At 41.7% G+C, this 21,444-nt stretch overlaps 3 protein-coding genes across 3 annotated transcripts in view; 2 read left to right on the forward strand and 1 right to left on the reverse strand.

Annotated features, from left to right (window-relative positions):
- The first annotated feature begins 59 nt into the window (after window positions 1-59).
- On the forward strand, window positions 60-7,705 carry LOC139632438 (mucin-2-like). The gene is given in 3 exon segments (XM_071497358.1): window positions 60-4,608; window positions 6,239-6,324; window positions 6,477-7,705. Coding segments are annotated over 3 exon segments (4,716 nt in total). The 3' UTR covers window positions 6,558-7,705.
- Window positions 7,706-9,621: 1,916 nt separating this feature from the next.
- Window positions 9,622-18,913, reverse strand: LOC139631998 (zinc finger FYVE domain-containing protein 1). The gene is made up of 12 exons (XM_071496707.1): window positions 18,694-18,913; window positions 17,590-17,871; window positions 16,853-17,075; window positions 16,498-16,715; window positions 16,288-16,394; window positions 15,131-15,239; window positions 14,834-14,931; window positions 14,604-14,721; window positions 13,847-14,017; window positions 13,421-13,613; window positions 12,423-12,521; window positions 9,622-11,343 (listed from the first exon to the last, which is right to left on the reverse strand). Exons 1-12 carry the CDS (start codon window positions 18,808-18,810, stop codon window positions 11,111-11,113), a joined length of 1,968 nt encoding a protein of 655 aa, XP_071352808.1. The 5' UTR covers window positions 18,811-18,913; the 3' UTR covers window positions 9,622-11,110.
- A 1,243-nt stretch (window positions 18,914-20,156) lies between these two features.
- dpf1 (double PHD fingers 1) overlaps window positions 20,157-21,444 on the forward strand; it is a 41,766-nt gene continuing 40,478 nt past the window's right edge. The window contains exon 1 of the mRNA XM_071497012.1: window positions 20,157-20,713. Within this exon, the coding sequence (XP_071353113.1) occupies window positions 20,601-20,713 (113 nt within the window). The 5' untranslated portion in view covers window positions 20,157-20,600. The remainder of the gene's footprint in view (window positions 20,714-21,444) is intronic.

Genomic DNA, 21,444 nt, shown 5'->3' on the forward strand with positions numbered 1-21,444 from the left:
AAACAATTGCAGGATCAACAACCACAACATCAGCCTCAACAACAACTGAAGGACCAACCATGACAACTAAAGCACCACCAACAACTCCAGCACCAACTACTACAACTGCAGCCCCAACCACAACTTCAGCACCAACCACTTCAACTGCTGCCCCAACAACACCTACAGGACCAACAACTACAACTGCAGCTGCAACAACTTCAGCACCAACTACAACAACTAGAACCCCAAAAACAATTGAAGCAACAACCACCACAGCTACAGGTCCAACTACAACTCCAGCACCAATTACCAAAACTGCAGCACCAACAACTACAACTTTATCCGAAATTACAACAGCAGCACCAACAACCACAACTAAAGCTGCAACAACAACTGAAGGACAAACCACCACAACTAAAGCTGCAACAACAACTCCAGCACCAACTACCACAACTGCAGCCCCAACCACAACTGCAACACCCACCACTACAACTGCTGCAACAACAACGACTCCAGCACCAACTACTACAACTGCAGCCCAAATTACAACAGCAGCACCAACAACCACAATTGCAGCCTCAACAATAACTGCAGGACCACCGACCACAACCAAAGCTGCAACAATAACTCCAGCACCAACTACCACAACTGCAGCCCCAACAGCAACTGCAGGATCAACAACCACAACTGCAGCCTCAACAACAAATGAAGGAACAACCACCACAACTAAAGCCCTAACAAGAACTCCAGCACCAACTACAACAACTAGAAACCCAACAACAACTGAAGCAACAACCACCACAACTAAAGCCCCAACAAAAAATCCAGCACCAACTACCACAACTGCAGCCCCAACAACAACTGCAGCACCCACCACTTCAACTGCTGCCCCAACAACAACTGCAGCACCAACCACTACGACTAAAGCTCCAATAATAACTCCAGCACCAAGTACTACAACTTCAGCCCAAATTACAACAGCAGCACCAACAACCACAATTGCAGCCTCAACAACAACTGAAGGACCAACCACCACAACTAAAGCTGCAACAACTCCAGCACCAACTACCACAACTGCAGCCCCAAAAACTGCAGCCTCAACAACAACATAAGTAACAACCATCACAACTAAAGCCCCAACAACTGCAGCACCAACTACCGCAACAGAAGCCCCAACAACAACTGCAGCACCAACTACAGCAACTAGAACCCCAACAACAACTGCAGCAACAACCACAACTTCCGCCTCAACAACAACAGCAGTAAAAACCACAACAACTAAATCTCCAACAACAACTCTAGCACCAACTACCACAACTGGAGCCCAAACAACAACTGCAGGATCAACAACCACAACTGCAGCCTCAACAACAACTGAAGCAACAACCACCACAACTAAAGCCCCAACAACAACTCCAGCACCAACTACCACAACAGAAGCCCCAACAGCAACTGCAGCACCAACTACAGCAACTAGAACCCCAACAACAACTTCAGCAACAACCACAACTTCAGCCTCAACAACAACTGCAGTAACAACTACTACAACTGCAGCTCCAACAACAACTCCAGCACCAACTTCCACAACTGCAGCCCCAACAACTGCAGCAACAACCACTGCAACTAAAGCTCCAACAACAAATCCAGCACCAAGTACTATAACTTCAGCCCAAATTACAACAACAGCACCAACAACCACAACTGCATCCTCAACAACAACTGAAGGACCAATCACCACAACTTTAGCCAAAACAACAACTCCCGCCCTAACTGCCACAACTGCAAATCTAACAATAACTGCAGCAACAACTACTACAATGGCAACCCCAATGACAACTCAACCACCAACTACCATAACTGCAGTCCAAACAACTACAACTCTAGAACCAACCACTACAACTGCAGTCCCAACAACAACTGCAGCACCAACCACTACAACTGCTGCCCCAACCACAACTGCGGCACCAACCATGACAACTGCAGCCCCAACAACTCTAGCACCAACTACCACAACTGAGGCCTCATTGACAATTCCAGTACAAACTACCACAAGTGCATTCCAATCAACAGAAACTGCAGCACCAACTACTACAACTGCAGCACCGACCACGACAATGGCAGTCCCAACAATAACTCTAGCACCAATTACTAAAACTGCAGCCTCATCGACAATTCCAGCACAAACTTCCACAGTTGCATCCCCATCAACAATAATTGCCGCATCAACCATTACAGCTTCAGCCCCAACAAAAACTGCAGCAACAACTACCACAACTGCAGCCTCATCAACAACTCTAACACAAACCACTAAAACTGTAGCCTCAACAACTGCATTACCAACTACCACAACTGCAGCCCCAAAAACAACTGAAGCACCAACCACTATAACTAAAACTCCAACAACTCCAGCATTAACCACCACAACTTCAGCCCAAACAACAACAACAACTCTAGCACCAACTACCACAACTGCAGCCTCATTGACAATTCCATTACAAACTACCATAAGTGCATTCCAATCAACAAAAACTGTAGCACCAACCACTACAACTGCAGCACCAACCACGACAACGGCAGCCCCAATAATAACTCCAGCACCAATTACCACAACAATAGCCTCATCGACAACTCTTACACAAACCACTAAAACTGTAGCCTCAACAACTGCATTACCAACTAACACAACTGCAGCCCCAACAACAACTGAAGCACCAACCACTCCAACTAAAACTCCAACAACAACTCCAGGAACAACTACCACAACCAGAAACCCAACAACAACTGCAGCACAAACGACCACAACTTCTACCTCATCAACAAGTCCAACTACAACTACCACAACTGCAGCTCCAACTACAACTCCAGCACCAACTACCACAACTGCAGCTCAAACAACAAATCCAGCACCAACTACTAAAACTTCAGATCAAATTACAACAGCAGCACCAACCACCACAACTGCAGCCTCAACAACAATTGAAGGACCAATTACCACAACTTCAGCCCTAACAACAACTCCAGCAACAACTACCACAACTGTAGTCCCAACAACAACTGCTGCCCCAACAACAACTCTAGCACCAACTACCACAACTGGAGCCTCATCAACAATTCCAGCACAAACTACCACAACTGCAGCCCCAACAACAACTGCATCAACAACTACCAGAACTAGAAACCCAACAACAACTGCAGCACAAACGACCACAACCACAGCCTCATCAACAATTCCAGCTCCAACTACCACAACTGCAGCCCCAACAACTCCAGCACCAACTACCACAACTGCACACCGAATAACAACTGCAGCACCAACTACCACAACTGCACACCGAATAACAATTCCAGCTCCAACTACCACAACTGCAGCCCCAACAACTCCAGCACCAACTACCACAACTGCACACCGAATAACAACTGCAGCACCAACTACCACAACTGCACACCGAATAACAACTGCAGCACCAACTATCACAACTGCAGCCCCAACGACAACTCCAGCACCAACTCCCACAACTGCAGCCTCAACCATAACAGAAGCACCAACCTCTACAACTATAGCAACATCACCAACACCAACTACCATAACTGCAGCCTCATCAACAATTCCAGCTCAAACTACCACGACTGCAGCTCCAACTACAACTCCAGCACCAACTACCACAACTGCAGCCCCAACAAGTACAGCAACAACCACTACAACTAAAGCTGCGATAACAACTCCAGCCCCAACGACAACTCAAGGAACAACTACCACAACTGCAGACTTAATGACAACTCCAGCACCAACTACCACAACTGCAGCCCCAACAACTGCAGCACAAACTACCACCTCTGGAACCCCAACAAAAACTCCAGGATTAACTACCAAAACTGCAGCCCAAACAACAACCACTCTACAACCAACCACTACAACTGCTCCCCCAACAACAACTCTAGCACAAATTACCACAACTGGAGGAACAATAATAACTGCAGCAACAACCACTACAACTGCTGCCCCAACAACAACAACAACTGTAGCACCACCTCCTACAACTGCAACTTCAACAACAACTGCAGCATCAGCTACCACAACTGAAGCTTCAAAATCAACTGCAGCACCACCTACCACAACTGCAGCCTCAACAACAACTGCAGCACCAACCACTGCAAATACAGTGACAACAACAACTGCAGCACCAATTACGATAACTGCAGCCTCAACAACAACTGCAGCACCACCTACAATAACTGCAGCCTCTAAATCTTCAGTACCAACCACCTCAACTGGAGCCTCAAAAACAACTGCAGCACCAACTACCAAAACTGTAGCCCCAACAGCTGCGGCACCAACTACCACAACTGTAGCTCCAATAACATCTCAAGCACCAACTACTACAACTGCAGCTTTAACAAATGCAGCACCTTCTGCCACAACTGTCGCCTCAAAAACAACTGCAGCACCAACCACTGCAACGGCAGTGTCAACAACAACTGCAGTATATACTACCACAACTGTAGCATCAATCACATCTGGACCCTCAAAAACTGCAGCATCAACTACCACAACTGTAGCCTCAACAACAACAACTGAAGCACCAACCACTATATCTGTAGCCACAACTGCAGCAACAACAACCCAAGGTCAGTGATTTCTATTGATTTTGTCTCAAATAACACTGTATTTTCCCAGCCATGAATTAGAATTGCAGGGGTCCAAATGCAATGTGCAATGTGGTTAAACAAATCCTAAAATGTCATGTTAAGTTATTTATTTCTTTTAAAGATCCTGTAAAGCAAATTCACAGTTTTGTTTATAAAATCAGTATATATGTTGGAGAACTATTCCTGCAAACGTGTGAAACATGAAACTTGTGTGGTACTGAATTGTGCAGTTATACTGTTAAACTGTGTTTCATAATTTTTGCGTTTTTTTGGGCGGGCCCTAAACGGGGTACTGGTGACACACTTGGACCCCCACTTAGCATATCCTGCCCCTAAAGCTATAACGGTATAAAAGTATGGAATGTACTAGCATCAGTGGTTCCCCTGCTCAGTGTCCAGTTATTGCCGGTTAGCTAAGCCTTCCCTCCCGAAATGTGTCTTTCCTAGAGGCTGCAATACCAATGGTGTGGTGTTATTCATAATTAGAGAATAAAACTAAAACTAGCTGGTATAAGTGGGATTTAGGGCTTAAAAGGGCTATTTTGGGCTATTAAAAGCCGATTCGTTCTGTTCGGATTGAGGACACACAAATGCAAGGAGCGATGTCATCTCTGCACTTCGAACACACACACACAGAAGCAGTGGAGGAAGAGTGAGCTGCTAGCCGCCCTGCAAACTGGTGAAAGTCTGTCAAAGTGTCGGGGCCTCCGTATGAGATGTTTCGATCTGTGATTGTGTCTTTTTAAAACTTTCAAAGCTACAGCTCACTCTTTCATCCCCACGATAAGTGTAGCTGTGGAGTTTCTGGTGTAACGGCACCATGCTGGACAGGTGACAGGTGTGTGTCTGTGTCCTCCGAGAGACGTTACAGCAGGAAAAGAGGCAAAAATTAGTGGGTTTTCCCGGGTTTTGTGTTTACATCAATGCCGATCGGAGCCGATTGGAGCAGGATCCAATAAATACCAGTGTCTACTGTAAATTCATTTAACACGGCTGTGAATGCCAATTAAACCCTTCATCATTGCCAACAAAAACCCCATGTCAGTGGCTCTTAGCAGGTTTTTTGACCAGTGGAAAATGGGCTAAGTTAGCTCCGTGTATAGCTTATAATCTATTTCTCTTACCGATGCTGGCATCGACATAGATAAAGTCCAGGGCATTGGACAATTTAGAGCAATTTGTAATGTGAAAATATATACAACGCACGTGTGTGTGTGTACAATCAATATAGCTGTTGAACGCAGTCATGTCTCCTTTCAGCATAAATTTGTTAGACCGTTAAGCGATGCGGAAGCTGGTGGTTTTAGTGCCTCAGCAGACACGCCCCCAGCGTTCCAGAGTTGATAATACTGGTTATTTCTTCACAAGTTTGAAACCTAATTTTATATTTTTGGCAATATTTTTATTCATTCAAATTTGGCAGGGGGTTTAATATGACATTTTTCTGTGTTGTGCCAAACTGCTTTACAGAATCTTTAAGCATTTTTAAACATGTCTGCAAACTCTTCATAGTAAGTAGCCAGAGTCTTCTTTAGTGATGTCCTTTACCTTTACAATTAGTAATGGGACCACAGTAAGTATTTTTTAATCAATTTGCACATCCTTGCAGACCTTGCAGCACAGGCATATGTACAGATGAAGCTAACCTCCGCTGGAGCGCTCAGCAATGGAACCCTCATTGAGCTTGTCAAACAGGTATGTAAAATAGAATGTGTAAAATAACTTTGCTGTGAATTCCTTTAAGCCAACATTATCAATGTCAGTGCATACCACAATATCAAAGGGTGGGGTAGAGGGAATGAGATAGTTCCTCTGATGCTTGTTGTCTGTGTTTTCTCTCCATATAGTTTCTAAAAGGTGAGATCCTGAATGGCACAGCCCACACGCTCACCGTGACAAACATTCAGAGAGTTAGAGTTGGCCCATAGAAACTTCATTTGGATGGAAACAGTTAAAATAAATACAGAAAATTAACGTTGCGCTGTTGGTATAGTTTTAACATGCTGTGAAGAGGCACATTGGTTCATCCCAACCATTCCCAACGTAACTGGAAGGAGATGTTTCTTTTGAGTTTTTCCACAGTTTGAGCTGCAATATAAAATATAAAACAGCTATATCCAAACCACCAGAAGTATCTGGATTTCACTCCAGGTATAAGAAAGGTTTTTGGTTTTTTGTTTGACTAAAGTTCCTTCTTATGCCTCTTTATTATTATTTTGTCAAATTACATCTAAAATATTTGCCACACTACACTCTTGACTGTATTTTCCAGGAATGTGAATAGTAGACATGTACATTTGACTAAAGGGTCAAATTATTTGCACAGTACAATGGGAAGCTCAAACCAAGAAATATGATCTGTCAAAGAGATGGTGTTTAAGAAGAGACAGTAACTGCCTGCTTTGTAAATGGTGAAGTGGCTCCAACGCTGGCCAGAAACCAGAAAACCTATAAACTATGTTTCTCGCTCACTCCTCCCTTTCGTTTTAAATAAATGCTTTACACTAAAATACCAGCAACAATAACCTTGGTGAGTGCTTTATGTCAAGTATATGACTATTGTAATCCCAAATCAGGGGAGTGAAAGGTATGTCAGAGTATTACTGGCAAAAATGTACTGTCAATCTGTTTTGTCTTTTGACATTAAGAATTGCTCAATTAAGTTTATCTAATTTAAGTGTGAACAGTATGCTATAGAACAACACCTAAATATTTTATAAAGGGTAGGAGATATTCTGCATGCAGCTTAACCTTTTAAAAGTTTAGCCACATTAGATCTTTCTCCTCAATATTACTGGTTTAAATATATTTTTGAATCATTATTTTTGTACTAAAATTCTTGTTTATGTGTTAGACTTTAAAAATATTATTTAGTATAACATTTTGTTTGCAGCCACAATCATTTTCACTTAAGGCTATTTTTCCATTTCTGCACTGTTAAGCCAAACCTTCTGACTTCCTGGTTTTGGTTAGACCAGAAACTAGAACACTGTATAAACTAGAAAACTAGAATCATGATTTACAACAAAATTAGCTTCTTCTTTTACTTTCTGTTGTGTTATATCATTTTGACAGATAAATAGACATATCTGTTTGAAGTGCTCATTTATAGTGTTCTGTGTTCTTTAATAAATCTTTTTAAAAGAAACTTTATGCAACATTTGATTTTAAAGCAAGTCTATATATACACACCTCAACTATAAAAACATTATTTGAAAATAAATACAAAACAGAATAATATCAAGTGAATTTTTTTCTTTTGAATGTGTAACAAGGCTCATTGTGTCAAATTGTAAATATCAGCAAAGACACAATGCAAGATGTAAAATTATAAATATGTAAACAGACTAGCTACTCTGTTATATGTCAAAAAGGCAATCTGAAAGTATGTGTATGTTGGAATTTCATAACTTATGAATTGGTATCTATGTTTTTTTTGGAATCATTTTTAAAAGATTAAAACAAAACATGAAAGAGACACCTATTTTGAAGAATTAATCTGAGGGAAAGAGAATTTCCTGTAGCTGCATATGTCATGTAGTTTTGTCAACAAAATAAAAAACAAACAAACATCTGATCTGATATCAGCAGCCACAAGTCCTAACACTTGTTAAGGTCACAATCACAATTATCATTCCTTCCTGCTTTTCTAAGACATTACTGTCTCCATGACACAAAAGAAATGACAGTATGTGCACAGCTGCTATTATAAACCTTATACTGAATGAATAAAAAAACAAACAAAAAAAACACAGAGTGAGGCTTTCTTTTACACCTGACTGTTGCGCGACTTTCTTCTCAGTCACATTGTTAATATCATACAGAAACCTCTGAGCTCCACAAAGCCAGCTTCAGCACGACATGAGTTTTTCAGGAGGGCTTCCACTTCCTAAACATGTCATCACTTCTGTGAAGCTGTCCTCTCCATCGCCCTCTGTCTTAAAAACGTGTAAAGACCCGGGCCTTCTGCACAGCTCTGCTCAGCAAAACCAAATGATCTTCAGCCACTGCCAGAGCACAGATTGAGGCATGGGGCAGACCATCCTGGAAAATGAATTAAAGCGAAGGAAATGTGACATGAAGACAGAAAAAAACATGTTCTATTAGGAAACTGTGTCCTTAGCTTTCTGCCTCTCAAAGAGGTATTGATAATAAATTCCACTACAATGCTCAGAAGCATTATTATCATTTTTTTTAAATCTGTCTTCTTAAGCTGATGTAGGATGTAACATTTTCAACTACTGATGCAATATTGTAGGACTAAGAGTCAGAAAAAGATTTCCCTCAGCTGTACAAAACATTTTAGCATCTTTCAGCTCGTTTCGGTTTTACAGCCACAACTTTATTGCTTTAATTCACAGTGCTCTATACCAAATAACCGACAGCCAGTGGAGTATTTAGGGGCAAATGAGACAGATGTTTTTCTCAGTTGTTGGAGACAAAAATCAGAGCTTGAAGGAAAGTGAATATTGGACACAAGACACAAACAACTTGAAATTAGTGCTAATGCTCCATGTCTGCTGGATATGTAAATAGCCAGTACTGTATTAACTGTAGTGCACTATATTTTTCCAACACCCATTTCATTTAAGTGTCCAAATTTTGAGTATAAAATATATGCATTACATATCAACTATAGTTGGCATGTGGATTAACTCACGCTAACAATCCCATAATTCAATGCACTGATTTTTTTTACAGCTGCACATGTGACCACTATGTGACACTATACCTGTCAATGTTAATAGAAAATGATGATGATTCATTGGTCTGTAATGTCTGCTGCACTAACACTATTGAGTGTCTGTTACTGAAGGAGCAGTGAATGAGTGCGTGGGGAGGGATGTTTCTGACACAGCCATTGTTGTTCTGTTGCATCCTCGAGGGAGTTCTGCAGCAATGTTTAATACTCATTAATGCAAATAAAGCTTAAATGGGTATCAGTGAGGATAAAAAGGCAGAAAGTGACTGAATACATTCATAGACACAAAATGTCACTTGGTTTTCTTTATTTGGATATGCCCGATTTATTAAAGAAAAAAAAAGATTGTCAGCTGCTGGATTTCACTGGAAAACATCTTTAAACTTGAACTGGTTATTTCAACACAGAGAGAAGCAGCATTAATGCATCCAGTATGTTACACAGAGAAACTCCTTTTGAAAGACAGTGTAATTCCCATGAATGTGTATATAATTTGTACTTTACATTGCAAGTGATTTCCTATGATTACCTTTAAAAACTTAAAACAACTCAGTCGTTCAGTCTAATGCGGCTGTTTTAATTATATTAAGAAATTTTCTGAAGCATTTTCAGTGGCTCAAGGCATCGCCCACTTATTAGAATGACCTCAAAGAGGAAAATCTACATCAATACACAGGTATTTCCATATACTGGAATGTCTATAATGTGTTATGCTACAGAATTTATCTTTCATTCCATTTCCCCATATTGTAGATACAACTGTATGAATCAGAGGAGCACGGCTGTAAATTACAAAGCTCTATTTAGGCACAAATAATCTCATTAGTCCTTGCACATATGGGGGAATCCCCCAAAACAAACCATAAGAGCTACAGAAACAGGATTTAATATTCCCATGAAGGCACACACTGCTGTAGCTCTTGTTTATTTGTTCTGCCCTGAGTGATGCAGACACATGCAGAGCTACAACTTTAACAAAAGTGTGAACTGCTCTGGCTCTGTTTCTACCGTCTGTGCATTTCTTTCAAGCCCCTCTTTGCCAGACCCTGCAAGTCAGCGAGATGGTTCAGAAGAAGACTGTGAGGAGGAGGAGGTGGAGGAGGAGGAGGAGGAGGAGGAAGAAACTCCAACCTCTTTTGAAGTCTGTGAAAAAGAGTTCAAGTTGCTGTGATGGCTTGAAACTCTTTGAAACAGAGAGGTTTAAAAATCCTTTAAATTTTAAAATTTCCCACTATTTCCAGTGCATCTCTTCTACTTGTTCTGTCATTTTTAGCAAACTAATTCTTCAGATTGAGAATAGGCAACCTGCTGCAGCACTGTGCAAACACAAATGAATGAACAAGGAGAGAGGAAGAGTTCAAACTCTTCTGTTATATTAAGATCTGAGGGGAGTTGTTTGTCTTCATCTTTAAAATTACCACCAGTCAGTTAAAGACAGATGTCCATATTTCTATTTGTCTGGAAGCAAGTTTGACTGGGGCTGTACAGAAGGTGATCTGTCTCATAAGTGATGCAGAGTCAAGGAGGGCAGGATTAAATGTACAGCAGATCCTGGGTCAGCACTGATAAAAGTCTGGCATCCAGTTGGGGGGCCTTTTAAGAATCCGTACAGCTTGTCTTTTCACACAAACACAAGGCTGATTCCAGTTCGGCTATTTAGTGCTGTAAAGTGAGTCCACCTCATTCTCTTGAAACAGCAGTTCCAGGATTCACAGTATGTTTGTGGACCATCAGAGGAAGACTGAGTGCACTTTTGGAGAGTCCTCCTGGTTGTAAAAATCACAGGCTGTCTGTGCGGGCGTGGCAGCTGTCACACACTCTGACTGGGTGGTCCCAGCCCCGGGAAGGCACAGGCCTGTTGTGTGTGGAGCAGGGTCCGCACACGCCCTGTCCGCAGGCCCTGCAATGGTGCTTGGACATGACTGGGGTGAAGGTTTTGGAGCACTGGTGACACTGGGTGATGTCCTGGTCTGGCACCCAGTAGTCTGGTCGAGCCACGTCCTTCACAAAACCTGAGGGGAGTGGATGGAACAGCAAATAATTTGTTTCAGATTTTCAGCAGGGGCTGGATGTTTTTTATTAGAGCATAATAGGCATGTCCTGAACAGACCATCCAGTGAGATGGCTTTATATTATATACACTGGGGCTGGTGTGAATCACTTTACAGGATCCCAAGCATCATTAATGTTTATGGAGTAAACAAACAGCCATTAAATATCTAGCCCATTAGATGTTTATTTATGGCATTAATTCCTTGCAGGTGAACCATCAAATCAAAGGTTCAGTATGTCCAGCACAAGTGCCAGAATTTAGAGTCAACTATTTATTGTTATTAGCACAAATCTGGGGTTTGTTGCAATATGGTTGTCATTAGTATGTTGTGTCCTAAGCAAGAAGAAGCACAGTCGTGGTTCAACAATGTTGCAGTTCACTTCCACTTAAGTTTAGCTAATAGAGAAAGAATTAAACCTCTGTTTCATTTTGATTAAGACAATGTCAGCTAGTAAAACTGGTAAATAGAATCACTAGTGCTGGTTCAAAATGTGCCTGTCTATAGATGTTTTCTGGCTTGGCCTGTGTTAATCCAGCTTGTAGCTTTCTTGAGAGCATTCATGGTGCTGCACAGCCCACGTAGTGTGGTTCCACCTTTTTCTTCACATCACACGAAGTGTAGGAAAGTAATATTTTATGCTTCTGAGAACCGCTCATACAAAAAGTCACAGTTAACACTGCAATTCCTTTGATCCTTAGAAATACACCCACAAATTTTGTTGATGGGATGAGCGGTTATTGAAAAAATCGTAGGACAGACAGAAATTCCTCCATTTACAGTTTGTTTGTTATAGTTTAATCTATGGATTGCCATAGGGCTGTGACAATAACAGTATAACTGCAATACAGCAGCCTTTGATGCCGGCACACATCCACACAGCAGACTGTGGACAAACACACAAGAGTAGAAACTTTGTGAAACTAGAATGGATTTTTTGACGGTCCATAGGCAGTATTTCTTCCTATGGCCAGTCAGCCCATGACAGACAGACAGGTTCGTTGTCAATGTGTATGTGCGTAAAATGCAGCTGCACTCACAGAGAGGGTAGTCCACAGCTGTGGTGACCATGTCCAGTGTAGACTGAGCCACCTCTGTCACCCTGCGAGCTATTAGACCACGAGGCTCTACCTTGCACACTGAGAGTGTGTGTGTGTAAGAAACAGAGAAAGACACATATGTTTGCAAAAGCAGCAATAACATCACCCACAATGCAGCAGCTAAAATAACAGATACAGTCAGCATTTAGATGAAAGACATCACAATCTCCATTCCCACTAAGAATAGATTTAACACATTTTACACTACAAAATTATACACACAGTGAGAAGGCAAACTTACACTACTATAAGTTCTGTATCTTTACATTTTAAAGATTTTGATTTAGATTTCAAATTTCATTTTAATCAGCAGAAAGAAGGAAAGCAAGGAAAATCATTTAAGACAGATATCAGCTGAAATGATATGTTGATTAATCTATTAGTTAACTGAAAGAAAATTAATCATTAACTATTTTAGTAATCAGTTATTAATTTAGGAGACTATTCAAGCAAATATGTCAAAGATTTCCTGGTTCCAGCTTCTCAAATGTGTAAATTAGCTGCTTTGTCTTACATTGTAGTAAATGTAATATTTTGAGGTTTTGAACATTGAAAATGACATTATGTTATTTTTTCACTATTTTCTGAGGTTTTATAGATCCAGTGATCAATCGATTGAAGTGGAGTATAAATAGCAGATTAATTATTCATTACTTGCAGCCCCTAAGAGGACAGTACTGACATTGACATCCTTTGGTGAAGCTACAGAATTCATGTTCTGTCCAGCATTCATGTTACTTAATGTAGAGCAACTGCCAATACTTCTGGCTGCATCAAAATAAGAAAAACAAAGCTGCATTAACACCTATAATTACTATATTAAAGACCTTTCAAGACTTTCAGGACTTACCTTTTGTCTAATTCAACTTTCAGCATTTTAGAGTTGTGTTTTACACAGAAATTGCCTGTTTGAAGTTCATCATTTGAATGCAGCTTACCCTGACTGTTTGTGTCAGGTGGTCCTCCCTGGCGGTAGCAGGCCTTGCACACCCTGACAGGGCCATTACCCCAGCCCCTCTCTGGTACTGGCATCCTGTGGCTGGAACAGGGATGGCAGAAACCCTCGCCACAGGATCGGCAGTGGTGCTTCCTCTCTGCCTCCTCAAACAACCTCTGACAGCCATGACAGGCCTGAGGAGCATGGGGAGAAGAGGAGGACACAATAATGTAGGAACAGACATGATAATATTAACACAGGCACTGAGTGAATAATTAATTCAACAATATCCAACACTTGTATGCTAAGCTGCACTCTGTACTTGAATACATTTCCCATGTTAGCAACTGCATTACAACAGTAAGCTTTGTTGCCTGAACTTTTCTGCTGTTTGCTGTGTGTCTCAGCTTTAGTTCTTGCTACTCACAGTGATCTCTGTGTTGGGTCTCCAGTAAGGAGGTGCCACCTGGTCAGTGAGCCAGGCAGTGACAGCTTTGGTGGGGCCAGTGCTGTACTCCGACACTGACTGAATCACAAAGTTCATCCCATCCAGGACCCTCTGGGCAGCGTTCTGGTGGTTGGTCAGGAAAGTGTCCGACTGAAAGAAAGAGAGAGGGATGAAAAATGGTGCACAAGATGAAAGGGGGGTTACATGTGGGCTTTTAGTTAAAAAATAAAGGAAGAGACACAGATAGAAAACACAATTAACATTATCATTAAATGAATTCTTAATGTAGCCGTGAAAAATGCTTCAAATGTGTCATTTGTTGGAGTTCCATCTCTAAAATGAAGCTAACCACAGACCCAGCATCATGCAAGATGTCTGTTTCTCCATAACAAAATGTTACACACGGTATGTTGCACATTAAACTTTGTTAGAATTAAATGTTCAGCATAAAATGCATTTAATGGTCCACCAAGAGACTCAAAAATCATACAATCTCAGAATCTAAATGTTTTGGTTTGTCCTCAAGGACTAATCATCCATCACATGCCACGATCATAATCTATGCTTCAAGTACTCTTTTAGGAGGCAAACTGCATGTAACACACAGAGTAGATGGTCAAATCAAATTCAGACTGTCTCTCTAAGGAGTAATAGGAGATACACAAATTTTAAGCATTTAAGTGGACAAAATAAAAAAAACAAAAAGGCCGGAAATGGCATAGGTTGGCATACTCACCCCCTCCCAGACATGTTTGACCTCAGATCGCACCACACTGCTCTCAGGGTCCTGGTTTCCCAACCAGTACTGTCTGCTGCGGTAGATTACACCACAGCTAGCACACTCCAACACATAACTGAGGGAGGCAAGGGAGGAGAGGGACAGAGGGCAACAGACATTTGATAAGATATGACTGGCTGAAAGGCAATAAAAGGTGTGTGTGTGTGTGTGTGCGTGTATTTACCTACCCTGACCAGGCATACTTGGCCAGCCCAAACCATGGGTTGTCAGTGGAAGCTGATGTCTTGGGCACAACAATAACCTCTCTGCCTCCTTCATAGCACCGCTACAGATACAACACACGGATAGTAATATAGAAATTATATTTTAAATGTATGGTGTCTTATTCTTTTGTAAGCCACCATATACGGAATAGTTAAAATAGGACAATGAACCAAGAAACAGAATGAAACAATAAGTTCAAAATCTCAAAAGTTGAAACCACATAAGCAAAATGACATTTTGCAGCGTCAGGAGTCACTTACTTTACAGATGAGGACTTTATTGTTATACTGGTGTGCATACTGGCAGAGCCCATCTGCCATGTGCGGGACTCTGTCTCTCAGATGGTTCATTCCCATTTTACACCGAATGCTGAAGATGAAACAGAAAACCAAATAGTTCAGACAACATAACAGACTTCAGAGTCAGGGTTCATAGAAGTCTCAACTATGGCTCCTTTAATCCAGAATTAAATCCTTTCAGAACTAGTGTTATTATTTTTCCCACCCTCTTCTCTCTCAATTTTCCATAAAGAAGAAGTACAAACTGTAGGGGACTTCCATCTCTCCATTCTAAACACATGGAAAATACATCAAGTTTTGTGTGTCCCACTCGGGAGACAGTTAACATCCACAAGAACAGATTTCTGCTTGAAAAGAATAACTTCCAATATTGTGATTCAGCCAGGGACAGCTCTTCTCCATCTGGCAATAAAAGCCTTTGACTGATTCAGAAGAAGAGAGAGCTTCTGTTTGTTACATTTAGTCAAAAGTTTGACTAAACACAGTTTGAAAAACAATAAAGATCCCTGTCAGACATGTTTTAAGACATAGAAAAATACTCAAGAGTACTTTGAGTAATTATTTTCCTTGATATTGTTTTTTCAACAAAGGAGTTTATAAAGGGCCTTGTGACCTGTCAGAACGAGGGCAGGCTGAACAATACTATTCTTTGTGAAACAGTGGCACAGACTATTGGAAAGTGGACTGGTGTGAGATGGGGAGTACAGGAGCTCAGATCGCTCATAAAGCATCCAGCAGTAGAGAACTTTTAGACTGCGGGTTTAATCCAGCCACCCTTGACGTTGATAATTATCAGAAATGAATCCTGATGTTATCTGGTTATTTTAATTCCTTCCTTAATTCTTAGAAAGCAGAAAAGGGGATTTGGGAAGAGAATAAGAGTAACTGAACAAGGTAAGTGATGAGAGGTTTGATTTTGCACAGCAGAGGATACTATAATTTCTCCTCTCTGATCAAATTATTTGATTTGATTTGATGTGGACCAGACTCTCAGTCAAAATCTTTCCGGTTGTAAGCCAAACTAAACATTTCTGGCCCAAGTCAATCTCTAGAAATAAGAATACGTGAAGACAACAAAGACAATGAGTACCTGTTCAAAACTGTTTGTAATGACTTACTTGCAGCTGAGGCAGACAGCAGAGCAGGTGAAGTACTCGTCTGGGAAGAAGGAGTACATCGCCATCTTGTCATCAGACAGTTCCCCACAGAAACGTTCACTCAGGGCCTGGGAAAACAATGAGCAGAGTTTTCTTCACCGTTCTGTTATAGTTCTCTAAAACTTTACTTTTTGTCAATTTAACACCAAAAGTAAACAGTCTCACACTTACTTCCAGCGCATGAAACACTATCCCAGGCTGGCGGGGGGAGCGTGTGTGAGTGTTCTTCACTTCCTGCCTGACAGCCTCCAGCAGGCTGTTGTAGTCTGTGGGTGGCCTGATTGTCTGAGTGCCTACGTACTGCACTGAGCTGAAGGCCTCTGTGCTCAAGCCCAGTTCGCAAAAACGCTTCTGGAGCAGTGTATCAGCTTGTCCTGCCACCTTGGAGTCTACAAGGTAAAGGAAACACAAAGAAATTTTAACTGGACAAGAGGAACCACAGTGTAAGAGATTAAAACACATAAAATACATCCTTCATAAAAGAAAAGAATTACACTTGTAAAACTAAGGTGTGTTTTTCCCCTACCATGGCCCAGCAACTGAGTGTGTGTTGTCTCTTGGAAGACAATGACAGCAGGCCCAAGAGATGAGAGGGGCACATCCAGACCACAGCGGCTGGAAAGGGCCCTCAGCTCTGGTGTGAAGTGCTTCAGGTAGGCCGCAGAGGCACTGCTCAGGAACTGGAACATGTCGTTGTGGAGGCGTTCGGCTCGTGTACGATAGACTACGATATCAGACACTGCCAATACCTGGAAGAGAGGGGAGTAGGAGTGTATAGAGCTAAGAAAAAAAAACACAATATCTTCTAATTGTGTGAGGACAATAACCAAAAGAATAACAGTAGCTGGTAAGTGCCAAAATTCACATCACATCTAACAATTTTACCAGCAAACCAAATCTACAGGGATATATTTGATAACCATCTTGCACTTGTGTACTGATACTGCTAGAATCACAAGGTATTAAAGCAAATTTGAGCCTGGGCAAAAAACTGGGGATCTTGAGAACCTATAATACCAGTTGGGATCTAAAATTATGCGGCCTGTATGAGATTACAAAATTTACCTATTAAACTGTCTGAGTACAAAACACACTAGACACAGCCAAAATTTATCAGCACCCTGTTTGTCACCTTAATGACAGATACCAAATGTGAAGCGAACTCAACACTCATTGTGCAGACAAACCAGTTTTTGTAATTTACTAATTTGTGTAAACACATCCAGCTATCTGACAAAACCAACCAGAGATCACTAAAATTACCTTCAGCAGCAGCCGCATTCTCTGGTTCTGATGGACTGCAGCTCCCAAGAGCCCCTCAGTATCCAAGGCGACCAGGCTGAGGGTGGGGTTATAGGCAGCCCACACTCCCACTGTACAGGAGCTGGGGGACTTTGAGGTGTAGAACACACTCTCACCATTGAATAGGATGTGGTTGAGGGTGTGGGACTTGCCGTCGCCGGTGTTGCCAAAGATGGAGAGAACCTTGACACCCGCAACATCCCTGCACCCGAGTCTGTCCAGAAACTCAGACTCATCACGAACCTGGATGGGGACGAGAGAGAACACCAAGCAAGGCCCCGGTTATGTACAGAGGATGGATTGCTGGCCCGCCTTAACATAACATCACTGGCTCCTCTGCTGACTTCACTGAATCAAGGGAGATTGTGTGAATAATATAGTCTTGGATTACAAGAAGCTTTACCATACATCAAAATATACTGAGTTACCTGACATGTTATCAGTGGGACAATTTATGTCTAGTTTACGAAAAACAAATCTTTGAAATGAAGGTTGTATTCATTACCGATACGCTGCTGAGTCTTTAGCACTTTTAGGGCACATGCTAAGGCATAAATTAGCTGTGTATATATCCCAGGGTATATGGATAAATATAAAAACAATCATAACCGACTACAGCTGTAGCAACAACACAATGAGAGGGTGCCTTCCTGCGGGTCAGTTGCACTGTATGACTCACCAGGGACTTTCCCAGTGAGTCACTCATTTGCTTCTCTGCCCCCCAGTGTTGCAGTCTATTCTTCTATTTCTTTGGGGTTTCATTAGCACTAGTTGAGGAAAACATATCTTTGGACTGAACATAGTTAGCGTCACAGGCTAAGTATTATCTACAGTAGCAAATAGTGAGGAGGACTCTGTCACAAGCTTTCTCTTTTAAGCTGACAATACTAACAGGAGCTCGGTGTTTTGAAAGCTAGTTGGTCTCAGGTATCGGCAATGCAACTTTTAGCATTAGTGACAACAGATAGTTAAGGGCCTTCATTAGCATGTGCGTTGTCTTGTTCTTTTTAGCCTAGCAGCTAATTGTTAGCAAGCGTTAGCTCAGTTGAGGTTAGCTAACTTTACCTGCAGGTTTTCTTGCTCATCCACCAGCAGGAAGCTCCGGACATCGTCTGGACTCTCCTCTGACTTCATTGGACTGATCGATAAACTCTCCATTTCCTTCATTAGTATGTCGGACATCGTTGTTTACTGAGTTAAAGCATGTTTGAGATGGCGAGAGGCAAACCGAAAGTTCATCATGACTCCAAGTCCGTCTGTCAATCACAACAACAAAGCGTGTACTGCTGACGCTGCGGGAGGAGCCAAATACGTGACGTAAGACGCACCTTTGGCCGACGCGTTGGCTGATGCATCAGCACCACCGTGTGGTCAAAACCAGGCATAACGCTCAATCTGACATCAACAAACTTCAGAAATCATGGAATAAGAAAATCTAAAAAATAATAATAAAAAAAATAAAATAAGAAAAAAATAAGAAATCTAAGATTGATTATGCAAGCCAAACAAAATCAAGTCCATATATATGTTACCCACCACCTAAAGCTGAAAATTATGTGTTGGATATTTTAAAGCAGCAACTTATTCATAATCACAGCAATACACACAGAAACAAAATTTCCATTTAACTGGCAGAGTGTTTTATTTGAGCACTGCTGCCGTGTTAGAGCTGCTTGCTAATGTTCATTAAATATTTGTTAGCACAGATCTATAAATATCACATGTCACTGAATGGCTTCAGAGCGGCGCCACTGCTAACATGACATGGAGAAAGAAATTCCAGCATTACTGCTCTAACAGTCGTGGCTGAGCTCCAAACGGTTGTCCTTCCTTCCTTCCTTCCTTTATTCCTTCCTTCCTTCCCTCATGCATAAATAATTAAATCAAAGAAATTCTAGTGGTTGAAATAAGCCACAGTCCAGTATAACACAAACATCTTTAGGCTATGTAAAATAATAGGCTACAACATCTGAGGTGGATTCATTAAAATATACAGGCAAGCAAGAGAGCAAACAGAGAAAGAAAGCAGATGGGAAGGAATTAAAGGAGGAATTAAGGAAGGAACGAATCAAGGACGGAGGAGTGAGGGGTTTGGAGGGGGTCCCAGCCTTTCTCCGGACTCAACCATGAGAGACAAATGTCTGAAAGAATCAATTATAGGCCTACTCCCTACCCATCGCCTCTGATTAATGAATAATTAAAGTTGCACAGTGCAGAGATACCTCGCATAGATAATACAAGATTAACCATGGGTCTATCAGCATGCCACCACTAATGTAAGTTTATGTACACTCAATGCCTCTTAATTTGCCCTAAAATAGACAGTTTTAATTTGTTAATATATGGTAACAGCTTATAATTTAGGCAGTTTTTCTAACTTTTTTTGTAGCAGACTATAACTGAAAACCATTGTATGTTAACTAAGTAACACCTTTCTGAAAATTAAATTACACGTGTTCCTATTACCTAGTTGTTCTCTACAGTATAACCCTAACCCTAATCAAATTTATGGGCTATAGCTGCCCTTCTCTGCACCCAGCCTATAGAAAAAATAAATACATTCTGAATGACTTACTGATATTATTTTCTCATTTAAATTAATTTATCATGAAATGTATCCAACAAGTTGCAACTTCTATATGTAATGCAATTTTAGGAGACCTCATTCAAACCTTGCCCATCATTAGACGAGACAAGCTCGCATCCACAGACTGACAGACAGTCCCGCAACGAAACCTTGACATAACTGTAGACATTTTTATTATAATTTCGGATCTTGGGGGATGGCTTTGCCCTTACAAGTCCGAGGCGGGACTGTAGTCCACTTAAACCGCTATCCCCGCTGGTACTTGTAGTGCTCTCCTCCTCGGCATGTTTCATGTTGACATGCGTAAAAAACTACACTTCCCCAAAACTGTCACAGAGCGCTTCCGCCTCCCATTGGCTGCTCGCTCCAGCCGCAGCCCCAGAGAATGAATGAAATTGAAATAGCTGCTACATTACATGTACAATACCGGGCTCTGCAGTGTTGCATTCTATCATACTATATCAAAATGGCCACAGCGGTACAGAACCCCCTCAAATCGTAAGTACCACGCGTTTCCTGAGCGTTTGCGGTTTTTTTTCTGTTTTTGCATGCTGTCAGTGCAATTGAAGACCCTAAAATACCCAGATATTTCTCAGTATGGTTACTAACACATCTATAGAGGCAATGCATACAGCAGAGATAGAGATAATGTCACGGGATGCGAATCAGCCCTAAAGAAAAGTTATATTTAAAGCTGACGGGGGGTGGGGGGGTGGGGGGGTTCTGTGTTTTGGGCATGTGGGGATTATTGTGCGCTCCGATGCAATTCATGTAACCATTTCCCTGAGCCAACAACAGCGTGTGCGCAGGGATATGGAGGAATGCTGGAGGTAGACTTGGGTGACCCGGTATGTCCCTTGCCAGTGTAGCCAGCCAAGATCACGGTCACAGCCAGGCTGGAGTGGCAGGCTGGCCGGGAGGCAGGGAGCTTAGACGGCTTTACAGCACCTGTGTGCAGATTTTTTGGACAGAGAGGGGGTGAGCAGGTAGACAGAATGAAGCTCACTGCTCGGGTTTTAGGCTGCAGCGTTACCTTTACTATACCGGACCCCTCACAAATAGATAGGATGAGGTAAATACTGGTGTACGGCTTCAACTCCGAGACTTGCATTAGTCTTTACCGCCAATGATCAAGCTTATAATAAAAACCTAAATTGCAATCCGTTGTTTTACACTAAACGTGCATCTCAGCGGATATTTATTTCCGCTAAGTGGTCTTTTAAAGGGTG

Source organism: Trachinotus anak, unplaced genomic scaffold (assembly GCF_046630095.1).
Source record: "Trachinotus anak isolate AG129_WGS33_773 ecotype Australia unplaced genomic scaffold, CSIRO_AGI_Tana_v1 ptg000014l, whole genome shotgun sequence".
NCBI classification, from domain to species: Eukaryota; Metazoa; Chordata; class Actinopteri; order Carangiformes; family Carangidae; genus Trachinotus; species Trachinotus anak.

What these genes read in the sequence shown, in the direction of transcription:
- LOC139631998 (XM_071496707.1), bottom strand. Translation starts at nt 18,810, where the DNA reads ATGTCCGACATACTAATGAAGGAAATGGAGAGTTTATCGATCAGTCCA. An exon ending in ATAAAGTCCTCATCTGTAAA is followed by an intron (nt 14,932 to 15,130) that starts GTAAGTGACTCC and finishes TTGTATCTGTAG; the next exon opens with CGGTGCTATGAAGGAGGCAG. An exon ending in GCCAAGTATGCCTGGTCAGG is followed by an intron (nt 14,722 to 14,833) that starts GTAGGTAAATAC and finishes TGCCTCCCTCAG; the next exon opens with TTATGTGTTGGAGTGTGCTA.